The sequence below is a fragment of the Macaca mulatta genome, chromosome 14, assembly GCF_049350105.2.
Source record: "Macaca mulatta isolate MMU2019108-1 chromosome 14, T2T-MMU8v2.0, whole genome shotgun sequence".
Lineage (NCBI taxonomy): Eukaryota > Metazoa > Chordata > Mammalia > Primates > Cercopithecidae > Macaca > Macaca mulatta.
The window spans coordinates 132,893,320-132,918,117 of NC_133419.1; the positions used below are offsets into that span (position 1 = coordinate 132,893,320).

The 24,798-nt window shown below is 39.8% G+C and overlaps 1 protein-coding gene across 5 annotated transcripts in view; it reads right to left on the minus strand.

Annotated features, from left to right (window-relative positions):
- Window positions 1-24,798, minus strand: part of OPCML (opioid binding protein/cell adhesion molecule like) — a 1,159,533-nt gene that overhangs the window by 255,508 nt on the left and 879,227 nt on the right. For all 5 annotated transcript variants that reach the window (XM_077964711.1, XM_077964710.1, XM_077964712.1 and 2 more), the window contains one exon: window positions 2,208-2,440. In XM_077964711.1, coding sequence (XP_077820837.1) covers window positions 2,208-2,440 — 233 coding nt within the window. The remainder of the gene's footprint in view (window positions 1-2,207; window positions 2,441-24,798) is intronic.

Here is a 24,798-nt window from a genome sequence, read left to right on the forward strand (position 1 = left end):
GCAGCCAGAGAGTCAATTGGCCTGGAATGTGGAGACTGAGGAGCTGACCTCTGGAATAGATGCCATGCTGTCCTCAGACTTTTTCTGACCTGAAGCTTGGAGGTCCACAGGGACACCTCATAGGCTGCCACATCCCACCCAAGGGATCGCTTAGCATGTGTTATGGAGAACATCCTTTTCTGTCGCTGGGCCCCCAGCCCATTATGTTGTGCATTGACTTTGATGTGCTTACATCATCTGTCTTAGTTCTTGAAAAGGGATAGGCTTGCTCGGTTTGAGTCTGTTTCTCTACAGTGCCTGACAGTTCTTTTTTATTTCAGTGCCACATTTCCTGAATTTGAAGATAACTTTGCTGTCAAGGCCACAGAGGTGGCACTGAGGTGTCACTTCCGATGCTGAGAATGTCAGCTCCTCTGGAACCAAGCCCAGGTGCAGGCAGGTGGGGTAGTGAGAGCTCACAGTCTCTTGTTTTCTACACCCTCAGAAACTTTCAACAGATAGCCCAGCTCATCTCCGATGACTGATCTCACCAAGTGCCTCTGTCGTCCTCTGAGGAGAAGTATCAGATGTGACAGTTGTCTTGATCTCCAGATGGCAGGCAGTCTTGTCGCTCCAGAGCCGTGGGTGGACGTGTATGGAGAGTGGAAACCCGCAGCGTCTGTAGACGTCTGTCGGATGGCAGGCGTGTGTGAACGCCTGAAAGCACGCGACGAGGGGAGCAGGGCTTGGAGGCTGGGCAGGAGCAAAGCTTCAGGCAGCATGGCAGAGCCAGGGACTGCTGGGGAACAGCAGTGGCAGCAGACAGCTCTCTGGCCCCACACATGCCGTTACAAATGGCTACAGAGGCAGGCCTGGCTGCTTGCGCCAAAAGGAAAGAATGGGCAACCTGAATGGTACAAGTGACTGAAGCATGAATAGACAGCCCCCATGCAACCTCTCTCTAGGATACCAATTGAAATGAGCAACATCATGGTCTTTTTTTTTTTATTTTTAAACCAGAGATGAGGAATCTATCTTAGCTAAGCAAGGATGCCATACACGTTTCACAAACTAAAAAAAAAAAAAAAAAAAAAAAATCTGTTGAATCTATGACAGATGGGATCTGATAAAAAGGCAGATGCTAAAGACTAAATCACACATAGGGACCCTTTCCGAGAGCTCACTGTGTTTCCTCAAGATATCTGCAAAGGAGGCTCTGAAAGAAGTCCACCTGAACCTTTCATTTGGTGGAGGAAGGATGTGTCACTGGGTGACGGAACTAATGTGCTTAGAACTTCATTCCTGCCATGAGCCAACACCTGACAGAAATTGCTTTACATGGTGATGATAGTTGGGGTCAAGTTCAAAATAAGTTCACTTGGATTGCTGCCTTGCTTTAAAATGGTTCTCAAATTCTCGGAACTGCTATCTGCATGTGTTTTTAATTCTCAATATTTAATATCTGAGAATCTGACATTTCTCCAGCCCCATTTTTGAGGTGTAATATGAAATTTAAATTAAAAGCTATTTTAAAATGCACATGTGATACCATTCTTGGGCCATCCTGATTCACATTTTTAAAGGAGAGTGGAAGAAGTTGCTAAGTCTTCCTTCCTCCTTCCCCCTTTTTAAAATTGTCTGAATTTATTACCAACATTGACCTGCAGCTATCATTCTGACTAACATCCCTCTTGGATGTGGGCTCCATCGTCAGGCTATGAGAGAGTGTTTAAACACAGCAGCCTTGCCAGGGAGGATCTGCCCAAACAGCACTCAGAGACCCCTCCAGGGCACGCGTGACCAGCAACTGTGCAAAAGCAGTCACGTCACAGGGTTTCTCATCAGCATTATTAGTCTTTTATTATGACATAAGCCTATAAGAGAATTAAAAGGCACTGAGAGTAGTACCGTATTTATCTATGTTTGAACGTATCTCAGCCCAGCTCCAGAGTGCTAAGTAACTTACGAGAGCTCAACCAGTGCATGTTACACAACTTACTGATGAGAACAGAAGGGCTAAAGATAACATTTACAAACTCTGAGAAGATATTCAGCACTTAGTTAAGTACCCATTCGATGGGAAAAATTCCAAGACATATACTCAAACTCTGGATCCAATAGAGGAAGATGACTTTTGTGTCTTCACACACAAGTAGAAGAAACACCAACATGGTTCTTCCCTTCCATCACTGACGGGAATGGCAACCCCAGATCCAGCTGGGACTTACCTTGCACTATGAGGTGAACCCGGGATGTTTTGGGATGATTGTCTGTCTGCACAGAGCAGGTGTACGGACCTTCATCATACACATCCACGTTTTGGATCATGATGCTGTACTGGGTTGGTGTATTGACCAGGATGATCACACGAGGATCTATGGACCACTTGTCATTCCCAGCGTAGAGGATGGTGCTGCGGTTTAACCAGGCCACCCGGGTTACCCGGTCATCTATGGTGCACCTGCAGTGAGGCCGGGAATGGTGGAGGGAGGAAGAAGGGAAAGAGAGTGGGGAGATTATATAATGTGGTAGATATGATGTTGCATTCTGAGGAGTAATTGAAACAACATAACACAGTACTAAAAGGAAGCAATTACTGATGAAACTTCCTAAATATAAACTAAGAGTGACCAAAATCATCTTGAAGAACTGACAATACAAAATCACTTCTATTTGATTTCGAGACATATTATGTGAATATCTTTGCCATCCATTCGCTTTCCCTGTTATTTTTTTCCCATAGGCTTATATGAAAATTAGTTTATGTTTCTTGAGCACATTTACCACTTTGAGGAAGAAGTGGCCCAGGGGCACATGGGAGAGAGAGTGGATCAGCATTTCAAATAGGTCATAGATAATCCACCAAGCAAATACTTAACTTGTAGTTAATCAAAAATTGAACATATTTACCTCCAGACCTCCCTGGTGTTGATAATCTCCTTATACCCCTAAGCAGCCCAAAGCCTGCAAACTACAATTTATAACATGGGTTGGTAAAATTCACCTTAGAAAGCCAACACTTTTTGAGGAAGTCAAAACTGCATCTTAGGACATCAGGAGAGGAAAGAAGAAAATTATCAGCAGAGTCCCTGTTCCTCAGACACTCTGTCCCATTGGGAGACAGAACAAGGCTATTATCAAAGCAGGGAGCTGTGCTCCACCTCCCACCTACTCTCCTTAACAATTTGAGGCTATGAACACAAACGAGACCCATGTGTCGGTGTGGATGACCTGCGGGCTGTCAGGCCTGACACAAGACTGAACGTGCTGGACGTCTGTGCATGTGCCCAGGAACTGAGGACATGGGAATGGAAGCATGAGGAAACAGAATGCTTTCTAAATGTGGGTGCACACCCATCACTCCATGCTACACATAGGAAGGCACAATGACAACCAGCCTTGCCAATGTCCTGGCAGAGAGAGGAGGGACGTGAGTCCAACACCTGCAGGTGAGGAGAACACGGGGAATAGGCATGGCCTTCCCTCACTGGATCTGACCTAACACTTGGGTGGCAGCAGTGATCCTTCAGGCAGGTCTCAGGAGACAGAAGGACCCCAGAGACACTGGCCGCAGTAGAGAGGTCAGGATCTGGTCAAGTGGCCAGTCTCACCTGGCCTGAGTGGCTCAGGGTCTCCAAGCACCAGAACCACAGCCCTCTAGAATGGGGAAAACACCGGATCTACGGCGGTCCTCTCCTTGGTTGGTAGGAAGAATAAAAGTAATACCAGCTTCCAGTAACCCAGGCCTTTTTATGAACTGGCCCATCTGCCCTTCAGCCGCTGAGAAGTTGGGTAGGGAGGGTATTAGGCACTCTCACAATATCGTAGGAAGAGATTTTTCTTTGCTAAATAAGCATGTGAACAATACAAAGTGAATAATACATGTAAATAACACCAAGATGATACAGGCCCAGCTAACCATTCATTCCTCACCAATGCCCAGCACCCACTGGTGATTTGGTAGCAACTTGTTATATCTCGGTCTACATCTTACTCCTTATACACATGCATGAACTTGTATGAAGCTTGTGTTGATTTGTTTTCACCTGAAATAAATCATACTCTAATATTCCAATGAAACTATTTTTTTTTTTATTTGACCACAGGCATCCCTTGCACACCAGCAGTTACAGACCTCAATCTGCAAGCTTTCTAGGTAAGCGAGTTTCCAGGGCCCAACTGCATCCACCAGTAGGACCTGATAATTTAGGTACCATTGAATGATTCTTTCCCATCATTATAGAAATGTCATTGGTATAAAGAAAAATTGAAGTCATGTTATCTCCTCCACATCATGAGGCATCTCACTTCTTTTCCTGTTGTTTTCTTTCTTCCATAGCATTTTTCTATTTCCCTTATGATGCCCTAATGGATCTTAAACTCTAATGGATCCTTCCTGCTCCCCACTTTCAAAGGCTTTTCTTAGGGAAAAAATATGATAAATGTATTCATTCTCAACTGCAAATGACTGATAAGGGCAAACCTTTCCTAAGGATAGGTGAATTTTCATAAAGAAGGAATCCCTGTTTGAAGAGTTCCTCCCGAAGAAAGTTCGAATAGTAGAATTCCAAAAATGCCTGGAAGTAGATGCTAAATTGAGACAGAGTGAAGGGCGTGATGTTCCAGTCCCTTCTAGTTGTGTGGTCTTTGAGGCACCACACAACCCAAGTGACTAAGTGAAAACAAATATTCTTGCTTTAATTTTGCTCAGTTATGTAACCCCTTGCACATTTTTAAGTTGCCATAAAAAATCGTGTAAGCTACAATGGAAAAGGATGAATTTTTTGGTCTTTAGAAAATATTCACATTTAAAATATTTTTTTAAGTTACAAAATTCCTATGTGTGTGTGTGTGTGTGTATTTGTTCAGTAGAATTTAAATATCATAGTGATTAATGCTCATGATTATCTGCCTTCAAAATTCAGGAACTCTTTTTCTAAAAGTCATAACATGTGCATTGTTCCTTTTTAAACTGGAACTTGTTTTCCCATTATATATCTTCTGCAGAAAAATGTATTTCATGCTTGAAGGTCTTTTATTGATCGCCTACCATATTTATTTGCAACCAAAAATATATAGAGATTGAAATTTAAATTTATTTTATGTCTTATGACCATAAAACTTTAAGCAATAATATATTTCTTAAATGAATGGTCATTAGAAATATAAAATTGATAGAACATAAATATATAGCACATTTTGTTAAGTAATAATTAAACATGAAAAAGTAAACTTACTAGAAATACAGCTTTTAAATAGATGGATAAGCCCCTTTTTTAAATGCCATAGATAAATATCACATACTGCTAGAAGGAGATGGAGTTCAGGATCAATTCTATTCCCACTTTTGCTTTTAGAGAAACCTTGTTCACGTAAGAACATGGAAATGAAAATTGTGCATAGCAATGCCACTCAATTATTTGAATGCTTTCCAAGATATATGCCAAAAATCACATAGTAATATAGCTTCAAAGATAATTTTAATGATCTCGCAGCTGACAAATCAATTAATTCCTCTTTCAATTTCTTTTAACGCAATGAATTGGAAAATACCTGACTTGCAAAGGGGTTTATAACCCAGTATTAAATTCATTCAATTTCTCAGTATCTGGAAAGCATATGATACCATTTTACCAGGCCTTGTCAAATGACTATAAAAAGATGTTATTATTTTACTGGAAGTGCCTTGTTTAACCCAATACACTCAGAAATGTTGGGAAAATATATTATACTGTTTATTTTAATATGCTAAATCACAGTGCCCTCTGTTAGAACATGTCTCATCTCCGAGTTCTAATTCAAAATGGAGAATGCACTAGCTTGGCCATGAATCTATTCCTGATGCAATCAGGTATCATTGCCTTTAGTGCTCTGTTTTGCTTCTGTGAGGGTCTCCTTCGAGACTGGTACCCCGCTCCATCATAGTCGGGTGATGGAGGTGACAAAAAAAACGAAAGAAGGTTGTCTCCTGGATGGTGTGTGAAGTGGGAGCTGTCAGAAGGGAGATGCAGAATTACATTGCAACCTCAGGCACTTACTCAAGCAGATCAACTTTAGGTAATTTGAGATCTTTGAAGTGCATTTCCTGAATCTTATCATTGTCCTTGTACGGGACCAACCACTACAGGTTGAGGGTGCATAGAACCGGTGCAAATGGCCACAGGCTTGAGTAAGGGCGGACTTTGAAACAGGTCAATCCAAAACTGCTCTCTGGGCCAGAGCACGCTCTCAGTGCCCTGGTCACACAGCCCTTGGAAAGCCTGTGTTTTCCTTGGTTAATCCTGCGTCAGGTGAGCGGCCATGATCCGGTGTACTTGCTCTTGGACCTGGGCCTCCTTATGGGCATGGAGTGCAAACAGAAAAGAGTAACTGAGGAAAAGCCATCTCTCTAAATGGGCAAAGATGGTTCCCAAGTTTGTATGGTTCTCAGAACCTAACGACAGAGAAACTGAGTGAAACAATGAAGTCAGTTGAGGAAAGTTATTTTCCTCATGATGTTGCTGTGCTTCAAAAGAAAATGTAGTTTCATGGCTTTGTGCTTTCTTCCATCACCTTAGGACTCTTCCATGGTCCCCTGAACAGCAGGAAAGAGAACGCAGGGAAGGACTTAAAAAGTTGGCTTGAGTGCTCTTCTAAACTCAGGCTCCTTCCCTGCTGTCTGTGGCCATGTCCTGGACCCTCATTAACAAGAAGCACAGAGGGGAACACTTCTGATGTTAACTAAGGGGGAGCCAAGAGGCACGTTGAGGAAGGTTAATGACAACTTTCTGATCTCTTGGAAATTATTTCAGATATTTTAAATTCTTACGTTCCAAGCTAACCCTACCTACTGATCCTTGATAAAACAGAACTCATTACAACTACATCACAAGTAACCTCTAATAGTGTATATTGCTTGTACAGAACCAGGCATAGTCGTAAGAACTTTCAATATATCAAATCATTCTATCCTCATAACTACCCTTTGAGATGTGTTCTGTTAATATTATATCCACATTTTACAGATGAGGAACCTGAGGCACAGATAGGAAAAAAGGAAACCTATCTGGAAGACACTCGTACACATTCTTAACCTCTAGCCATGTGTGAGGAAAGAAGGTGTAAATGAGAGTCTGGAAGAGCAAAGAAACGCCTGACAGACATCAGAAGGCAGAGATCTTTCTGAATATGTGCCATGGGGTTAAGATCCAGGGTTGTTTTGTTTTGTTTCCAGAGGAAGAGGTGCAGTTAGGGAAATCCATGCCTTAAAGCGGTGGTTTTCAACCTTGACTGTGCATCAAAAACAGATTGCTGAAGCCAGCCCTCAAAGAGCCTTTGGTTCACGGGCCTGGAGGGAACAAGAATGTGCATTTTCAACAAGTTCCCAGTGGATGTTGATACTGCGGCTCTGGGGACTCCTCTTGGAGAACCACTCACTGCCTTAAAGAAACCAGGCAAGTGATGGGCTGGAATTTTAATCAAAATAATCACGGAAAAGTAAAATCGGTCGGCTTTAACTTTTTTGTGTTCTTTACTTCTGTTTTTATATTTTGTCTTTGAAAATGCAAAAAAAATAAAAAATAAAAAATAAAAGTGCCACGATTCATTCAACAGATATTGAATGAGTGCCTAAGGTGTACGAGGTAACTTCCTAGGAGCTGAGAACACAGTAGGAACAGGCCAACAATGTTCCTGCCCCATGACACTACACCTAGTGAGAGACAAAGGAAACATGTATGTCTAGATATATTTGTTTCAGAATGACACCTGGAGAGAAATAAAACAAGGTAAGGAATGGAGAGTGTATCATGGGAACTGTGAACATATTTGGAACAGAATTCTCAGGAAATGCCCTTCCATGGCCTATGTGCCAGATGTTGAATGGCTGAATGTTTATAACTCTAAACTTGGGTGCCATAAGATGCATGTCCAAAAATTATGTCTAACTTTAAAATGAAATTCTCATCTCACATACATGCACAGATAGCTGCAGGAACATTTAAGTGATCTGGGTGGTTGGAGAGCAAGTCTTTTAAACCAGCTTCAGCAATGGTGTCCTCATATATTGATGACTTTGTACGTGTTCGAAGAATTGATAATTGATATTTTGAAAAACTGAGAGTTAACTAGAAAATGCCTTTACAGTTCCTCCTTTGTTATGGTGATAATACCTAAAACAGGGTGCATACCCTTGTGTTTTATTTAGTAAACAAAGGCAAATGTAGTTAAATCTGTAATTCAGACTCATCATCCTAAACCTCCATTCTCTTTGTAATATACGGATAATATCGAAGATCCTAGACTCTTCATAGAGTTTACATCTCTGAATTTAATTATTTATATTCTCATGTGTTAAACTATGTCACATGGATAGTAACCATACTCAGTATCACCAGCACCTCCCAGCCTCTACCCAGCAGCTAGTAGGTCATCGATACATATTTATAATGATAAAAGGTGTACGACAATGTTTCTCAAATGGGCATCAAAAGAACCCACATAAAGAGACATATATGTGGGGACATACATGTGTCCTTCTGCAGGATATCTGAATCTATATCTTTATCTGTATCTACCCACACATAGACACACACAGAGTCCATGGGCTCTTTATGTATATTTTTCAATTTAGTGTTTTCTTTTCTATTATAATTGGGAGATGTATAATATAAACCTATGCTAAATGTGGTATGACAACAATTAAATGTAAATGTTCAGGTTTGCATCTGTGTTCACCACACTGGCATATTGAGAAGTCCTTGCACTGTCTCAGGCTAATGACAAAAATACAGAGGTGACTGGCTTTGTCAGTGATGCCTTCCTACCAGCAAAAGCTGAATGATGTGGGCTCAACTGTAGTAATGAAGGTTCCCAAGCACTGGAATGAGCCACTGTGGAAGGAGAACTTCATTATCACAGGATGCGGGTGGAACTCAGAAGGGAAGGCCTTACAGCAGTCAGTGCCACATCCACACTGCAACTTGGGATTTAATTTTATTTATTTACTTATTTATTTATTTTTATTTTATTTTATTTTTATCTTTTGAGACGGAGTCTCGCTCTGTCGCCCAGGCTGGAGTGCAGTGGCACGATCTCGGCTCACTGCAAGCTCCACCTTCCTGGTTCACCCCATTCTCCTGCCTCAGCCTCCAGAGTAGCTGGGACTACAGGCGCCCGCCACCGCGCCCGGCTAATTTTTCATATTTTTAGTAGAGACGGAGTTTCACTGTGTTAGCCAGGATGGCCTCGATCTCCTGACCTTATGATCTGCCCACCTCAGCCTCCCAAAGTGGATTTAATTTTAATAAAACATCACCTGTTCCATTAAGTTAGTGTTCCAAGTTTAAATTTTAGTGGCTATATATGTGCATAAGTTATAATTTCAGAAGTTACAGTCATATAAGAGTGTAAGCTTAAGGCATTTATACCTTGTTTTATGATTGCACATGTATAAAGATTTTTTAATAGTTACCACTGGAAATCGATGAAAATCTTGTCTCTCTTCCCATCCTTGACCCCTGCTTTTAAAGTGGTCTTCTATAGAGTACTCAATTGAAGAAATGCTGGGTGGAATTTTAAAGCCGAAATGCATTTCTCTGAATTTACTTTTTAAATACATTCCCCCATATTATCTTGTAACTTTTTGGTTTTCCTTTTTCATAAATTGAGAGTTAATTGAATTTTTGCTAAGAAAAACCTTACTGTGTATCAAAATATATGAATAATGCCAGTCCAAAAACTGGGAGGAAGACCTTGCTTTAATAAACTCATAAACCAATGATAAATAATTTTTTAAAGGAAAAAGAACAGGCAGACCAAAATGAAACATATTTAGATCAACTCCCAAGGTATTCTAAATTGCAAAAGCTGTTTTCCCAGAAGGCTTTAACTACTCAGTTATTTCCTGAGTTACAAATAGAGCCAACTTCAGAACATCAACAAGGACCCTAAATTATGTAGGGGAAAACTTTACGATTCAGATAGTCGGAAATGCAACGAGAGTAATAACTCTGCTAGAGCTAATATTTGCTGATAAGGTATTGGCTGAGAATGTATCTGAAAGCCTCTGCAGAAAAAATGGTGAGGGATAAGAGCTACTTATGGAGAGTACAGCACAAAAATATTTCAGTAGTGCAAGGGGTTGACTTTGAAGTCTGGCATAATATGACATCTGCAGCTCGCTGGAAAATTGGAAGATAGGACCACACTAACAGCAGCTGGAGGGGAGATGTCACGTTAATACATAGGAAGGGCGCACACCCACGTGTGTGTGCATGTGTATGTGTGCGTGGAGGGGGAGGGGAGGTTACGCAGAGAAAAGACACTAATGCCTTCAACATGAGGGCCTGCAACATGAAGACACAGAGTCGTGGAAACACAACCAAGGGAGGTTGAGGGCTTTCCTGAAAACAGCATCGCCGGAGGCAGAAAATCAACAGCTGGATGATAATGTGCTGCAATTTCAGCCATGTCTGATGACAGATGAGTCCACCAGAAATTGCTCATTGTGTCCTGACGCAAGCAAGGGGAACCTCTGGTCCCCACAAGCACAGTGAGGACTCTACCTGAATGCAGAGAGCAATTTCCCATACCATGCAAGTGAGGCAACTGTGCTGACGGCAGTTCAGAACAGAGTATCCGATGCAGGGAAGGAAAATGAAAGGCGTGATTTGTATGGAAAGATGGCTCCACAAAGAGGCAGAAATTGCTTACAACTACAAAAGAGGGGTTAAACTGCTTGGCTGTGGGAGGAGAGAGGAGGAGAATTCCTATCTTGGTAACAGAAGTAAAGCGTAGGGTAGTGAAACGTAATTACAAAAAGTAAGGGTGGGCAGAAAGGCCAGAGAAAGCTCTCTGAACAAAATAATGAATGATTGAGATGGTTTCTTCCCAGGCTTCAAGTCACTCTATAAATTCATAGGGTATGTTGAGATCACATTATTAGTTTCCCAAGAAGAGGTAGGCAAGGTTGAAATAAAAATAACAACAAAAAACATCTAAAAAGACAATACCTGCTTTCAAGGTCCTTATGAGCTCAGACAAATGATAGGACACAAGAGTGTTACAAAGGCACCCTATTACATTCATGGATACAATAAAAAGTATATATCTGTCCATTTGTTTAACAGATATTTAGTAATCACCTGCTAAGGACCAGACACTGTGTCAGACCTTATAAATAGAACATTTAGGAGAGACACCCCGTCTCTACCCTTGTGACCCTTGCAGCTTTGAGGTAGCAATATGCAATAAATAAAGTCACAGAACACTGATACACGAGTACAAGCTGAATTAGGATGGTGTCTTAGTCCATTCCATTACCATAAGGCTGGTAATTTATAAAGAAAAGAGGTCTATGTGGCTCACAGTTCTGCAGACTGTAGAGGAAGCGTGGTGCCACCATCTGCTTCTGGTGAGGGTCTCAGGAAGCTTCCAATCATAGCAGAAGGGAAAGGAGAACTGGCATCACATGACAAGAGAGGGAGCAAGAAAGATGGGGAGGAGATGCCAGGCTCTTTTAAACCACCAGCTCTCCTACGAACTAACAGAGCCAGAAATCATTCCTCACTCGTTACTGCTGGTAGGGCACCATACCATTCATGAGGAATCCACCCCCATGACCTGAACACCTCCCACCAGGCCCCACTCCAATCTTGGGGTTCACATTTCTAGATGAGGTTTGGAGAGAACACACATCCACACCATATCAGATGGCCATGTAGTGGGGTGGCGCAGGCAAGCCCTTACTCACACATGCGGTCAAGAGACGAGGCCACTCTGAAGAAGTAACATAATGGTTAGATTAACAGACAAATATCTAAAGCTGATAACTCAGAAGAAAAACTGGGTACAAGTGTTGGGTACAGAGAGCATCTTAGATAGAAGGCGGGGCAGGCATGTGGGGTCTGGGATTGAGGTTGACTCAGGCAAGGAATGGAGTGGAAGCCAGAGTAGTCCAGGCAAGATAAACGAGGACATGGGTGTGTTCCACGGGGCTGCGGAGGTGGACATCTCTATGGTAAAAAGTCTGCATAGGTTTAAGTGGAGGCATGTGTTTCAAGAGAATAGGCTGGACTTCTTTTGGAGAATAGATTGTAGCAGGGCCAGAGGAAGAAAGAATAGTGAAGGGACTATTGCCTCCCTGTAGATGTGAGAGTACAGTCACATGACGAGAGGGTCTGCAGCTTAAGGAAGAGCTTGAGGGAGCTAGAGTGAAGGAAGGAGTCGTCAGAGAATCAGGCGTGAGATGTTGATGAAATGTTTGCGGCCAACACTTTAACGAACTTTGATGGCGAAGTGGAGTGGGGCAAAGACACAGAGGTAGAGGGAATTAGGTTCTTCAAAGGGTGTTTGTTTTGCTTTTTTTCTTGTTGCTTATTTGTTTTAAGGGTAGGAACACTTGGGAACTAATTAATTCATTTTGCAAATATTTACTGAATACCTATTGGGTGCTGGGATGTTTCAATCTTTTGTTAGCCCGCATATCACCTGTGCATCTTAATTCACTAAATCTCAGTGGGACCGTAGTCTGCATTTCCAACAAGCCCACATGCTGAGGACTTAATGCACTTTGAGTAGCCTGATTTTAGGCAGTAGAAACAAAACTGCATGAGACAAGGACCAGGCCTTCTTACACTGCAGTATGTAAGTATATACTAATGAGAATGATCTTATCAATGGGAGCAAGTGCTACTGCAGGAGAAAGGGGATAACTGTCAGAGAAAAGTTACAGGGAAAGTGAGAAAACATTAGATACAAAGCACACGAAGGAAAGGGCCTCCATCTGCTCTATCATAAGAGAAGAAAAATTAAGAGAAACCTGGGTAGCTTTGTGGATTCAGCTATGGGAAAGGCAGGAGGCAATCGAGTGACGGTTTCTCTTTTCTCCAAAGTAGAAGACCAAGTTATCAGTTGAAGGTAAGTGGGAGAACAGAAGAAAGGGGATGAAGGATGCAAAAAAGTGAAATAACTATTGCAGAAAATGACACCAAAATTACTAGGGAACTATAGTGGGATTTATAGGCTGTGTTGAGGTCCCATTTGTAGTTGGTGGTCAAGAATTTGTAGTGACAATATTCTGCTAGCTTTGAGGATATTCTCCAGCAAATGTCCAGGTTCAGGAATAGAGAATGTAGATGATGGGTTCATCCCGTGTTGGAGTACGCTGGGTGAGCAACAGGAAGGAAGCCAAGGATTACAGGAATTAAAAAATATTGAATAAGAAGAGTGAAGATAGGAGGGGCTGATGGATACAGAGAATGTGGTAGGCTCAATGCATTAGAAGTCTTAATAAAGTCCTCGAGCAAATCAGCTGGAATGAAAGAAATTGTACATGATGAAAAGTTGAAATAAGTGTTTAATGAGCAATAGTCACCCTTGTTAATGATGGGGGGTGTGAACTAACTTAGAGGCCAGTTGGGTCTTCTAAGTTCATAGTGACAATATCAAGAATGATGATGAGAGTTGAGAGTCCTTTATGAGCCTTTGTGAAATGTATAAACGAGCATTGCAGAGATAATTATATATAATGTGCTGTTCAGGAGAAGGCCTGTCATCGGACAGATGTGGGCTCTGCCACTTACTAACAGAGGACACTGAGACAAGCATTTTGTTTAACCTCTCAGAATCTTCATTTGTGCATCTGTGAAGTGGGATGTACGTTATTTTCCTCATGGCATTACACAACGCTCTCATGAGGACTGAAGAAAGTGATGTGTGTTAAGAATAGGAATTATACCAGGTAAATAGTGCCTGCTCTATTACTACGACTCTATTGCCTCATCTGGACAAATATAATTCAAGCTCTATGATCTGAGAGTCCATGTGAGTTTAACTAAGTGATCCTGAATCTGTTCACATGTCCTGTTCCAAAGAGTTCTGGTACCTTCTCCTTCTGTATTTTCAAATCTATAAAAATGGACGTTGATGTGGTGTTAATCAGAAATCACACGAAATTTACATTTTTAGCATTACTAACTAATCCGTCTAGGGCCATTCCAGTCTACCTATAGATTCTTGCACTTCTAGTAACATTTTCTGTTTTCTCAAAAATGTCTTACTCTCCAGAAATGCTGTATACTCAACCTGTGTAGAATTCTGCAGTGGGATTTCATTTCCCTCTGCGGTTTATTTTCTCAGCTATAGCCACTGAGACAACTTTAACTTTTTATTTTGATGAGGCCTTTTTCACAGTGTGTTGACACAGTGGTTGATGGGCTGGTTTCTAGATTGATGTCCTGTGGTTGGTGAAATGCTGTATTTCTAAAAATATGTAATTGGGAGATCAATCAACACAATTGTGCACACCTGAAACAGAATTCAGTTGGTCCACAGGCCCCAACAGCTTAGGCACCAGTGTCCTTGTCGTGGGCAGCTTCAGTGTATAAACAGGACACCACTCACTCTAGAAGAACCATTCGCAAGCAGATTGAGGTACTCCTGAAGTCAGATGCAAACCATGTCAGCACTGAAGGAGATGAGGGAAATGGAGTGATTGGAATCAGATCACAGGTGAATGGGTTAAGGAGCTTCAGAGAAACACATCCAATTCCCTAAGGAGACATTCACTGCACAGATACTGCCAGGCATCATGGAAAGGGGAAAATTATTCTAAGAGTCTTACTACCAACCCAAGGTGACACCATTAGCTAGTGAAGCAGTTTTTTAGAGTCAGGAATGGGGTTGCACCTTAGGATAGACGAGTAAGCACAGATTTTAGCAATTGGTGTCTCCACAGAAAAATGCACTGAGCAATCTGCTAGGGTATTGTCATCTCTTCTTTTAGAGTCACAGTCTGGCTTTGGGACACCTTTATGTTCACCTTCTTCCATCATGACTAACTTAAATTGTGTTAGTCTACAGTACAAGGCAAAGCCATTTCAGAAGCAACGAGCTTTTGGGTATAGAAGAAAAGTGTCTTTTAAGGCAAGAAAGATGAAAAGTCTCTTCTTTCCCACTATCCAGCCCCATTTTCCTTCTTTCCCAATATCCAACCCCTCTGGTCATCACCAATGGTTTGGAATTCCATGGGAAGCTGTAAAAGGCAGTGAAGGCAGAGCACTCACACCTGCCTGCTTGTTACATACAGCCTTTCAGGGAGCTCCCCACTGACTAGTCAGGGATGCCTGAAGAAGTCACCCAGAACAATTCTTGTTACTTATTTGTCATCTGGCTCTGACTCTGCCCTCCCGTCCTCCACATCCTGAACAGCTTTAAAATTCAGCCTCCCAATTTGTTCATTATACTTGGCAAAGAAGTGAGCAAGATGAAATTAAAATGTTTCCCAAGCACACACCATTTTAATTCCATTCAATAGATTATCCTGACATATTTACTCACGACCATGTCTGTCTCAGTATCATCCATGGAAAAGTATAAATTAAAATTTTAAATTAAAAGCAGAGAGTCTGGGGAGCTTGATATCTTTTTGAAGAATGGCGCAAGTCAGCCACAGGCTCCCGCACAAGTATCGTGGGAGCAAAGACTTTGGCACTGCAGAAATTACAGCCCACAGATTTCCCTACAAATACCTTCCTACATATAATGTACGGGATCACAGAATCCCAAAGACGGGCAAAAGCTCAAAGGCCATTCTTCTTTCTCCAGAATTGTGCATAAACAAACCTCCTCCCTTTTTGGTTCAAATGAAACTCACCCAGAACTGCTAAAGGACTGATTTATTTATGAAACCAAAAAATATACTGAGAATTGATTTGCTTTTATTCTGTCCATAAAATTTCTGTGTAGCATATGGGGTAAGATAATAAATATTTTAATAAGAAGTATATGAGTTCCAGTCACAGGTCTGTAATTTACTAAACTACTGATCCTCTGTATCAGTTTTCTCATTTGGAAATAATATTTGTACAAAAAAAACCCAAAACACACACACACACACACACACAAATGAACAACTACTATAGATTGTAGTGAATATGCAAAGAAACTATTCTTTTTAGCACTGTTGCCACAGTTCTAGAGCATAGTCAATAGTCAATAAATGTTTGCTATTATATTTACATTTACTTACAACTGAAGAGTAATGATACCCCCCACATTATAGTGATTTTAACATTTCCTAGTGTTCATCTCTCCATCTACGCATACAGCAGTTATACAGTTTGGAAAATTAAGTAAGACATCCATCTCTTCCAATCACAACCCATAGACGGTGCTGCCTCAAGTTTAGAAAACAGAAATTGTGTGTGTTCAGGTGACTGTGGGCTTAATGGCCAACCAGTAGGCCAGTAACTTTGCTTGATTCATCCTGTGCCATCCTGCAGATTACACATCTGAACAAAACCTTACTTGAGTTTTTAAAAATAAAACTCTCATGAAACAGACAGATGGGCAGAGACAGATGGCGGAGGAGGGATGGGAGGTGAAGTCTTCACCGTTCCTACAGCATTGCTCCTGTAGAATGTCAACTCTGCCTGTTTAAAAATATATGCTATATATTTTTAATAAGCCAATCATCTTTTCCAGAATAGTGACTTATTTTATATAGATTATGCGAACTGTCTCTCTTAAAAAATAAAATAGAAGGCAGGCAAAACTCGTTCCTTGGACCACGAAAAGCCCAGAGAGATATTCCCTGGAGGCAATAAAGCCACAGGGTTAACTTTTGCAAATGTTTCCAGTTCAGGTCCCAAGAGTTGCTGCCTTTAATTTGTGTCACCTAGAATTCCGCACCACCAGATTGCTAATAAGGGAGGAAGAGGGTATTCTTAGCTGCTGGGACTCTCTGAATTGCTCTGAGGCAACCAAAAGAACAGGAAGTCTGACCCGAAGGTAACCTGAATTTCTCCAGCCTTCTCCATTTTACTCATGTGTATGAAACAGCACTCAACATGTGGGCAAAACACTAAGAAAGACTGAGCTTGTGGGGCTCTCTATAGAGGAGGATCCTTCCATAGAAACCTGTAACTGAGAGGGTTTAAGAAACTCTGGCATGAAAACCCAAATTTTCATTATAAGTAGGGAAAGTTGAGTTTCCTTATCATGGATTTTAAATAAATAAGTTGAGAAAGAAAGATAGAAGAGGGGAGAGAAAAGGAAGAAAAAAAGAGAAAAAAGGAAAAAGAGAAGAAATAAATCTTTAGAAATAAATCTTTAGAAATAAATGTAGAAAATGCATAATTTATACTTTACAGCCAATATACCACCTTAATTGGTTCTACTCAGGTGACTACTGAATGATTATGCAGTTCCTCAGCACACTGACTGCAGATTCCTGGTATTCTGTAATGATTCTTTCGTAACACTTCCCTACTTGGCACTCAAGAGATCTGCTGTCTGTGCTCTTATAACTTGGCCTCACATTGCCCTTGCCATCAGTCCACCCTGGGTGTCTCATTCTCCTTTTCCTGCTCACACCTCGACTAGCACAAGTCCTACTTAGGCCACAGATACAAAGAGAAGGGTCCCCTTTTACTCAAATTAACTGTGGGAAAGCAACGCACAGCCTGGTTAAGCCCTCAGGGATTCCAGCAGAGTGGAGAATTACTCTTGTCTCAGTTCATTATAATGAATAATAAAGAAATACTTACATGTGCTTTTTAGTAAATTATTCATCTTGTGCACCGAAGAATCAGGGCAGTAATACGTAAGGGAGACAACTGGTGAATTTGGGGTCCTAAAGTACTCAATCTAAAGCATTCTCAAAGACCAACTCCTACCTTCATTAAGCACTGAAGTAGTTGCAGATCTTGGAAAGAAGATTTAAATCAAACACTTCCATCTCCCTCCTTGCTCTCTGTGTGTGGCTCCCTGTAAAGCTGATGCTATTTATAACATATTTGTTATTTTAGTGTAGCTCCAAGTCACTTGAAGCAACCTGAAAATCTCAGCAGGGCCGCCACTTTGCTGTCTGCAGCCATCATCAGGAGATAATTAAGAGAGTGAGAATTGTTTCCAAAACAATAAAGCTCTTCCAGGACCCTCATCATCCCCATATTCGCTCAGCCCCAACCCCTCTCTATTAACAGGAGATCCATTGATTCCTGTAGGAGATAACATATTTAGCTTGATTCTTCACTGCTTCCTATTTGATTTCATTGTATTATCATTTGTTCATGCTAAGGGGCCAACATATTGAGATGTTTTGAAAACCATCACTGATTGTTGTAATATCACCTTCATTCCAGGGTAAATTAATATGAGGAATGAAATATTTTGGGGCTTCAGATTTTGCTCCTCTAAGAAATGAGAGACTTTGCTCTTCTTAGGCCTTCACTTTTCAAGCTTAAAAAAAAGAAATCCTGACACCATTTGCCCTGTTGATACTTCTAAGTCATCAATGCATATCACCAATAAGGTTAATGCTACGCACCGTATTTGGTACAGTTTGCACAAGATACTTGCCCTAAATGAGGTCTGGCACCATTCTCTGATGAGTGGTATCATCTTTCCTGACACAGCACAGTTAATGTCCACCCATGACTTGGTCTTGTCCTTAGAACACATGGGCAAAGATCAGAGCTGATGTTCATGAGCAAAACCAAACCAAATATAAAATGCATGATGATGATGATGATGATGATCATGATGATCCTGATGGTCGTGCAAACAGAGAAAAATAGATCAAAGAGAGATGGAGGTGGGTGGGCCATCAGGACATCAGACATGAGGAAAATGTCTCTATGACTGTCCTCAAAACCCAAGGGAGAAACAAAGTGAGAGGACTATTTTCAGGAGTGAGAATCAAGAAACTAAGCAAGTGTTTTTGATGCTGTCACTGATGACCAAGAGGCAGTATTGAGCTCATCAACTGCACCCAGGTTGATTAGCTGTATTTATGCTCTGATAGGGTTGGGGCAGGGTTGGGAGGTGGAAAAAAGCCCTATTTTGAGAAGCGTCAGTGGCTCCTCAGAGTTTTGGGGGGAAAGCACTTTCTGTTTTGGTCATTGAGTATTGGAAACTACACTTCTGACAGGAAGAAACACGTTATCTGTAACCACTTAGAACTCCACAGGGAGAATTTTTCCACCCATTTTCTCACCTTATGATGACTTGTCAAAACAGCAATCATAAATTTTCCCAGAAGCAGAATTGGGGCCAAAAACTGAATAGCAACTAGACAGCATGAATCCAAAGGGTAGTGGTCTCTGCCACTCCGTGAAGCTCCACTCTATCCCATCCCTTCCTTGCCTTTTCTCTCCTAACCCACTATTAGCAATTTACCCTGAGGCCTTCCTACATCTGTGCTATCCTGGTTCTACCTTTTTCCAATTGACCAGTATAATGAAAATGTATATTGAAAGCATATAGGCAGTGTAAGTTTGAAGAGGGTCTTCAAAGTGTCTAGATAGAGCAGACAAGCTCTGACAAAGCTCATAAACCGGACCAGGAGGATTTTCCTTGAAGGCAGCTAATTAAGAACAAAGCAAACAATACACTAACATTCTCCTCTAGGCACTGCGTTCACCTCAGAAGAAATTTTACTATAAATCCAGAAAAGAAAACTTAGCATCACAGCAAAGAAGAGTAGTTGAAGCAGAGAGAACTCGAGAGGCTTGCAGTTTTGCTGTGGGTGGAAGGGGCATCTAGGGAAAGGAAATTCAAAGCCTCTGAAACAGGAAGCATTTAAATCTGCAGGAAGCTAAGCCAAACTCAACAGATGGCAGGAGAGGAAGCCTGGCCTCACCATGGAAGGCTGAACTTTTTGGCAGGGTGAACAGCCTCAGTGAATAATCAGATTTATTTTGTGTTGTATTTTTTAAGTGGAAAGTTTGACTTGATCTCTTGACAAAAGAAAATGTCACCCAAAGTCTATGTGTACACTCCAAGAGACCCAAGGTGGGGTGGCACTTGTCTTATAAAATTAAATTAATTCAAAGGCAACTTTTGGTGACTTTGAGGCGTGATAATGGCTGCTTTTTAATTAAAGTTTATTAAATTCTTAAGATCATAATACTTCTGAGTACAATTTTTCACATTATATAAGTGATTCAGGAAGCTTATGAAAAGGAGTGTATTAAACCAATACAGAGATGGTTGGGTAGGGTATTTGAAAGACCTTCTCATTGCTGAGTTGCAATCGCCCTCTGTAAGGCACATCCACTGGTTCTAGTTCTTCTTTGTAGCGGAAATAAATCCAGTGCTGCTTCTTCAAGGCAGTCCTTCGTGAAGAGGAAGAAAACTATATTATCCACTCTAAGTTATGTCATTTTGTGAATAAGCTTTTCCACTTACCATTTTTAAATCAGCTACTATTCATATGTTCCTTGTTCACATGAGTAAATTTCCCTGTGTCATTAAACAGACTATTCTACAGAAAGAGAGGCCATCTAGACAGGTAAGTCATGTTAGGAAGCAACTAGAAGGTGTAATTCAGTGGTTCGGATTTTGCCATGCCTAGAAGTATGACAGCCCATATATATGTATATATGTGTGTGTGTATATATGTGTGTGTATATATATATATATTTTTTTACTCCAACTTTCATTGTGAATTTAGATAAAAACAAACTTATCTGCGTATATAAAAGATTTCACTTTTATTTACAAAAATCTTGGAGACACAACCCCTCGCACACAATGACACAATGTATAGCTCTTAATTACACCCTCACCTCCCCTTTCTTATCCAGGATCACAAACATTTCTATTCAAAATTGTATTTAAGGTTGTAATATGAGTAATTAGGTAAGAAATGGATATAAAAGGCATCCAGTTTGGAAAGAAACAATGAAAAATATGTCTCTGCAAATGAAATATCTTATATATAGAAAATCATAAGCAATCCACCAAAATAAAAAAAAAACACAAGTAGAATGAATAAATAAATTCAGCAAGGTTGCAGAACACAAGATCAATATATAAAAATTAATTGTGTTTCTATACATTAGCAATGAAAAATATGAAAATGAAATTAAGAAATCAATTTCATTTACAATACAATAAAAATGAATTAAAATATTTTAAACTACTTTTTAAAAAAGAATTACAAAGCTTATGCTCTAAAAACAAAAATGTTGAAATAAATTTTAAAAACCTAAGTATTAATAAATGGAAAATAGCCAATGCCCATGAATCGGACAATTTAATATTGTAAAGATGGTAATATTTCCCAAATTGTTCTACAGAGTCAGTGCAGTCTTTATCAACATTTCAGCTGGCTTCTTTGCAGAAATTGACAAGCTGATTATAAAATGTATGTAGAAATTCAAAGGACTCAGAAAAGTCACACAATCTTGTAAAAGGATAAAAAAGTTGGAGGAATTACACTTCCCAGTGTTAAAGCTTACTAAAAAGCTACAGCAATTAAGACAGTATAGCAGTGGCATAAAGATAGACATATAGATCAATAGAATAGAATTGAGAATTCAGAAATAAACTCTCACATTTAGAGTTGGTTGATTTTTGACAATAGTGCCAAGGCCGTTGAATAGGGGAAATAATAGTATTTTAAAGAAACGGTGCTGGGACAACTGGATATCCACACACAATTGAATACAGCCGGACCTCTGTCTCACATCACATACCAAAAATAACTCACTATGTATCAAACCCTAAAGGTAAAAGTTACAAATCTCTTAGAAGAAAACATAGACATAGTCTTTGGGACCTTGGATTACGCAATGGTTTCTTATCTATAACACCAAAAGTATAAGCCACAAATTAAAAAATTGATAAATAGGATTTCATAAAAATTAACTTCTTTTGTATTTCAAAGAGCACCAGTGAAAAAGTAAAAAGAAAACCTATAGAATGAGATAAAATATTTGCAAATTATATATCTGATAAGTGACTTGTTTCTTGAATATATAACTTACACTTAAAGTTCAAGAACAACAAAAAAATCCAGACAACCCAATTTCAAACAAAATTATCTGAATAGATAGTTCTCAAAGATATATAAATGGCCAATGAGCATATGGAAATAAGCTAATATTATTAATCATTAGTGATACATAAATCAAAACTATGATAAAATACCATTTTATGCCCACTAGAGCGGCTATAATAAGAAAAAAAAGGAAGAAAACAAACAAGAAAACGAAAAAAAGAAAGAAAGAGAAAAAAGAAAATAACTAGGGAGCAAGGCAAGGATACCTCTTTGTACCACTACTTTTCAACACTGTACTAAACAGCCTGACTAAGGCAGTAACACAAGAAAAAAAGGAAACTGATTGCGAAGAAAGAAACAAAACTGTCTTTGTTCACATATCACATTTGATATAATCATCTATGTAGAAAATATGAAATAAATGACCAAAAATCCTTCCTCAACTAATAAGCAATTACAGCAAGGTTGCAGGATACAAAGTTAATATATAAAAGTCAATCACTTTCATAATATGCCCCCAAGAAATAAGTGGAAACTGAAATTAAAGACAGTACCATTGATATTGGCACTCCCAAAATGAAATACTTAGGTATAAATGTAACAAAGTATACACAAGATTAATATAAGAAAAACTATAAAACTGATTAACAAAATGAAAGATGAACCAAGTAAATGAAGAAGTATTCTTTTTTTTCTTTTTTTTTTTGAGACAGAGTCTCGCTTTGTTGCCCAGGCTGGAGTGCAGTGGCATGATCTCGGCTCACTGCAAGCTCCACCTCCCGGGTTCACACCATTCTCCTGCCTCAGCCTCCCAAGTAGCTGGGACTACAGGCACCCGCCACCACACCCGGCTAATTTTTTGTATTTTTACTAGAGACGGGGTTTCACCGTGTTAGTCAGGATGGTCTCGATCCCCTGACCTCATGATCCACCCGCCTTGGCCTCCCAAAGTGCTGGGATTACAGGCTTGAGCCACCGTGCCCAGCTATAAAGAGGTATTCTATGTTCACAAACAGGAAGACTCAATATTGTCAAGATTTCAGTTCTTCTGAACTTGATCTCTAGATTCAATGGAATTCCAATTAAAATCCCTGAAAGCTATGAAAATTATTTTGTGCATATTGAGACACTGATTGTAAAGCTTACGTGGACAGGAAAAAGACCCAGAATAACCAACACAATATTGGAGTAAAATAATAAAGTTGGAGAACTGACAGTTCCTGGCTTCAAGAATTACTATAAAGCTACACTAATCAAGACATTATGTATTATTGGCCAAAGAATAGACAATAAATAAATAGGACACAATAGAGAGCTTCCAAATAGATCCATTTACAGAGAGTCTACTATCTTTTACAAAGGAGCAAAGGCAATATAATTAAGATAGTCTTTTCAACAAATGCAACTGGTACAACTTGATGTCCACATGAAAAAGAAAAAAAGAAAAAGAATCTAAACACAGACCTTACACTTGTTAAAAAATTAACTCAAAATGAAAAACAGATAAAACAAAAAATTCTAACTCTCCTGGATAAAAACAGGAGAAAGTCTAGATAAACTTAGGTTTGGCAATGACTTTTTATATAAAACAACAAAGGCACAATTCATGAAAGAAAGAATTGATAAGCTGAATTTCATTAAAATTAAAACATTCTGCTTTATAAAGGACACTGTCAAAATAATTTAAAAGAAGCCACAGACTGGAAAAAATATTTGCAACAGACATCTCAGTTAAAGGGCTGTCATCCAAAATGTACAAAGAACTCCTAAAATTCAACAATATGAAAACAATTCATTTATAAAAGATGTTATAAAGACCTTAATAGACATAAGACATACAGATGGCAAGTAAGCATCTGAAAAGGTGCTCCACATCATATATCATCAGGGAAATGCAAATTACAACAACAAGGAGATACCACTACATACCTATTCACCTGGCCAAAATCCAGAACACTGACAACAACAAATGCTGACAAGGACATGGAGCAACAGGAACTCTCCTTCATTGCCGGTAGGAATGCAAAATGATCCAGCCAATTTGAAAGATAGATTGACAGTTTTGAACAAAATTAAATGTATTACCGTATAATCCAACAATTGCCCTTTTTTACTATTTTTCTAAAGGAGTTGAAAGTTTGTGACCATGCAAAAACCTGCACACAGATGTTTACAGCAACTTTATTCATAACTACCTAAATTAGGAAGCAACCAAGAGGTTCTTCAGTAGGTGAGTGGATAAACTGTGTTACATCTAGATAACAGAATACCATTCAGTAGTAAAAAGAAATGAGCCACAAAAAGATAAGTTGGTAACTTAAATGCATATTACTAAGTAAAATATGAATTTGAAAAGGCTAGATATTGTATGATTCCAGCTATATGACATTCTAGAAAAGGAAAAACTATGGAAACAGAAAAAACATCAGTGGCTATTAGGGGTTGGGTGAGGGAGAGGTGAACAGGCAAAGTAACGGGGCTTACAGGAGAGTTGAACTACTCTGTGTCATACTAGAATGGTGGCTCTGTCTCATTACACATTGGACTAAAACCATGAAATGTGCAAAACCAAGAGTGAACCTTATTGTGAACTATACAGTCTTCCAGTGACGATGTGTCAATGTTGGTTCCTCAACTGTAGCAATGCCCCACTCCGGTGGGGGTGGTGATGATGGGGAGGCTCTGGGGGAGAGCAGGGGATGGATGGGGACTCTGTACCTTTGTCTCAATTTTACTGTGAACCTAAAACTGCTCCTTCTATTAAGGCAGATATTAAAATATTTGACAATAAAAAATAAAATATTAATGAAATAATTGTTGGCCAAGATGTGAGGAGATGGGAATCCTCATGGACTGCTTGTGGGAATGCAAAATGAAGCAGCTGTGGTGGAAAATTGTGTCAGTTTCTCAGAAGTTGATCATGAGATACTATATGACTCAGTAATTCTATTCCTAGATACATACACAAGAGAAATGAACACATGTCCACATAAAAACTTATACACAAATGTTCATAACAGCATTATTCATTATAGACAAAAAGCAAAAAT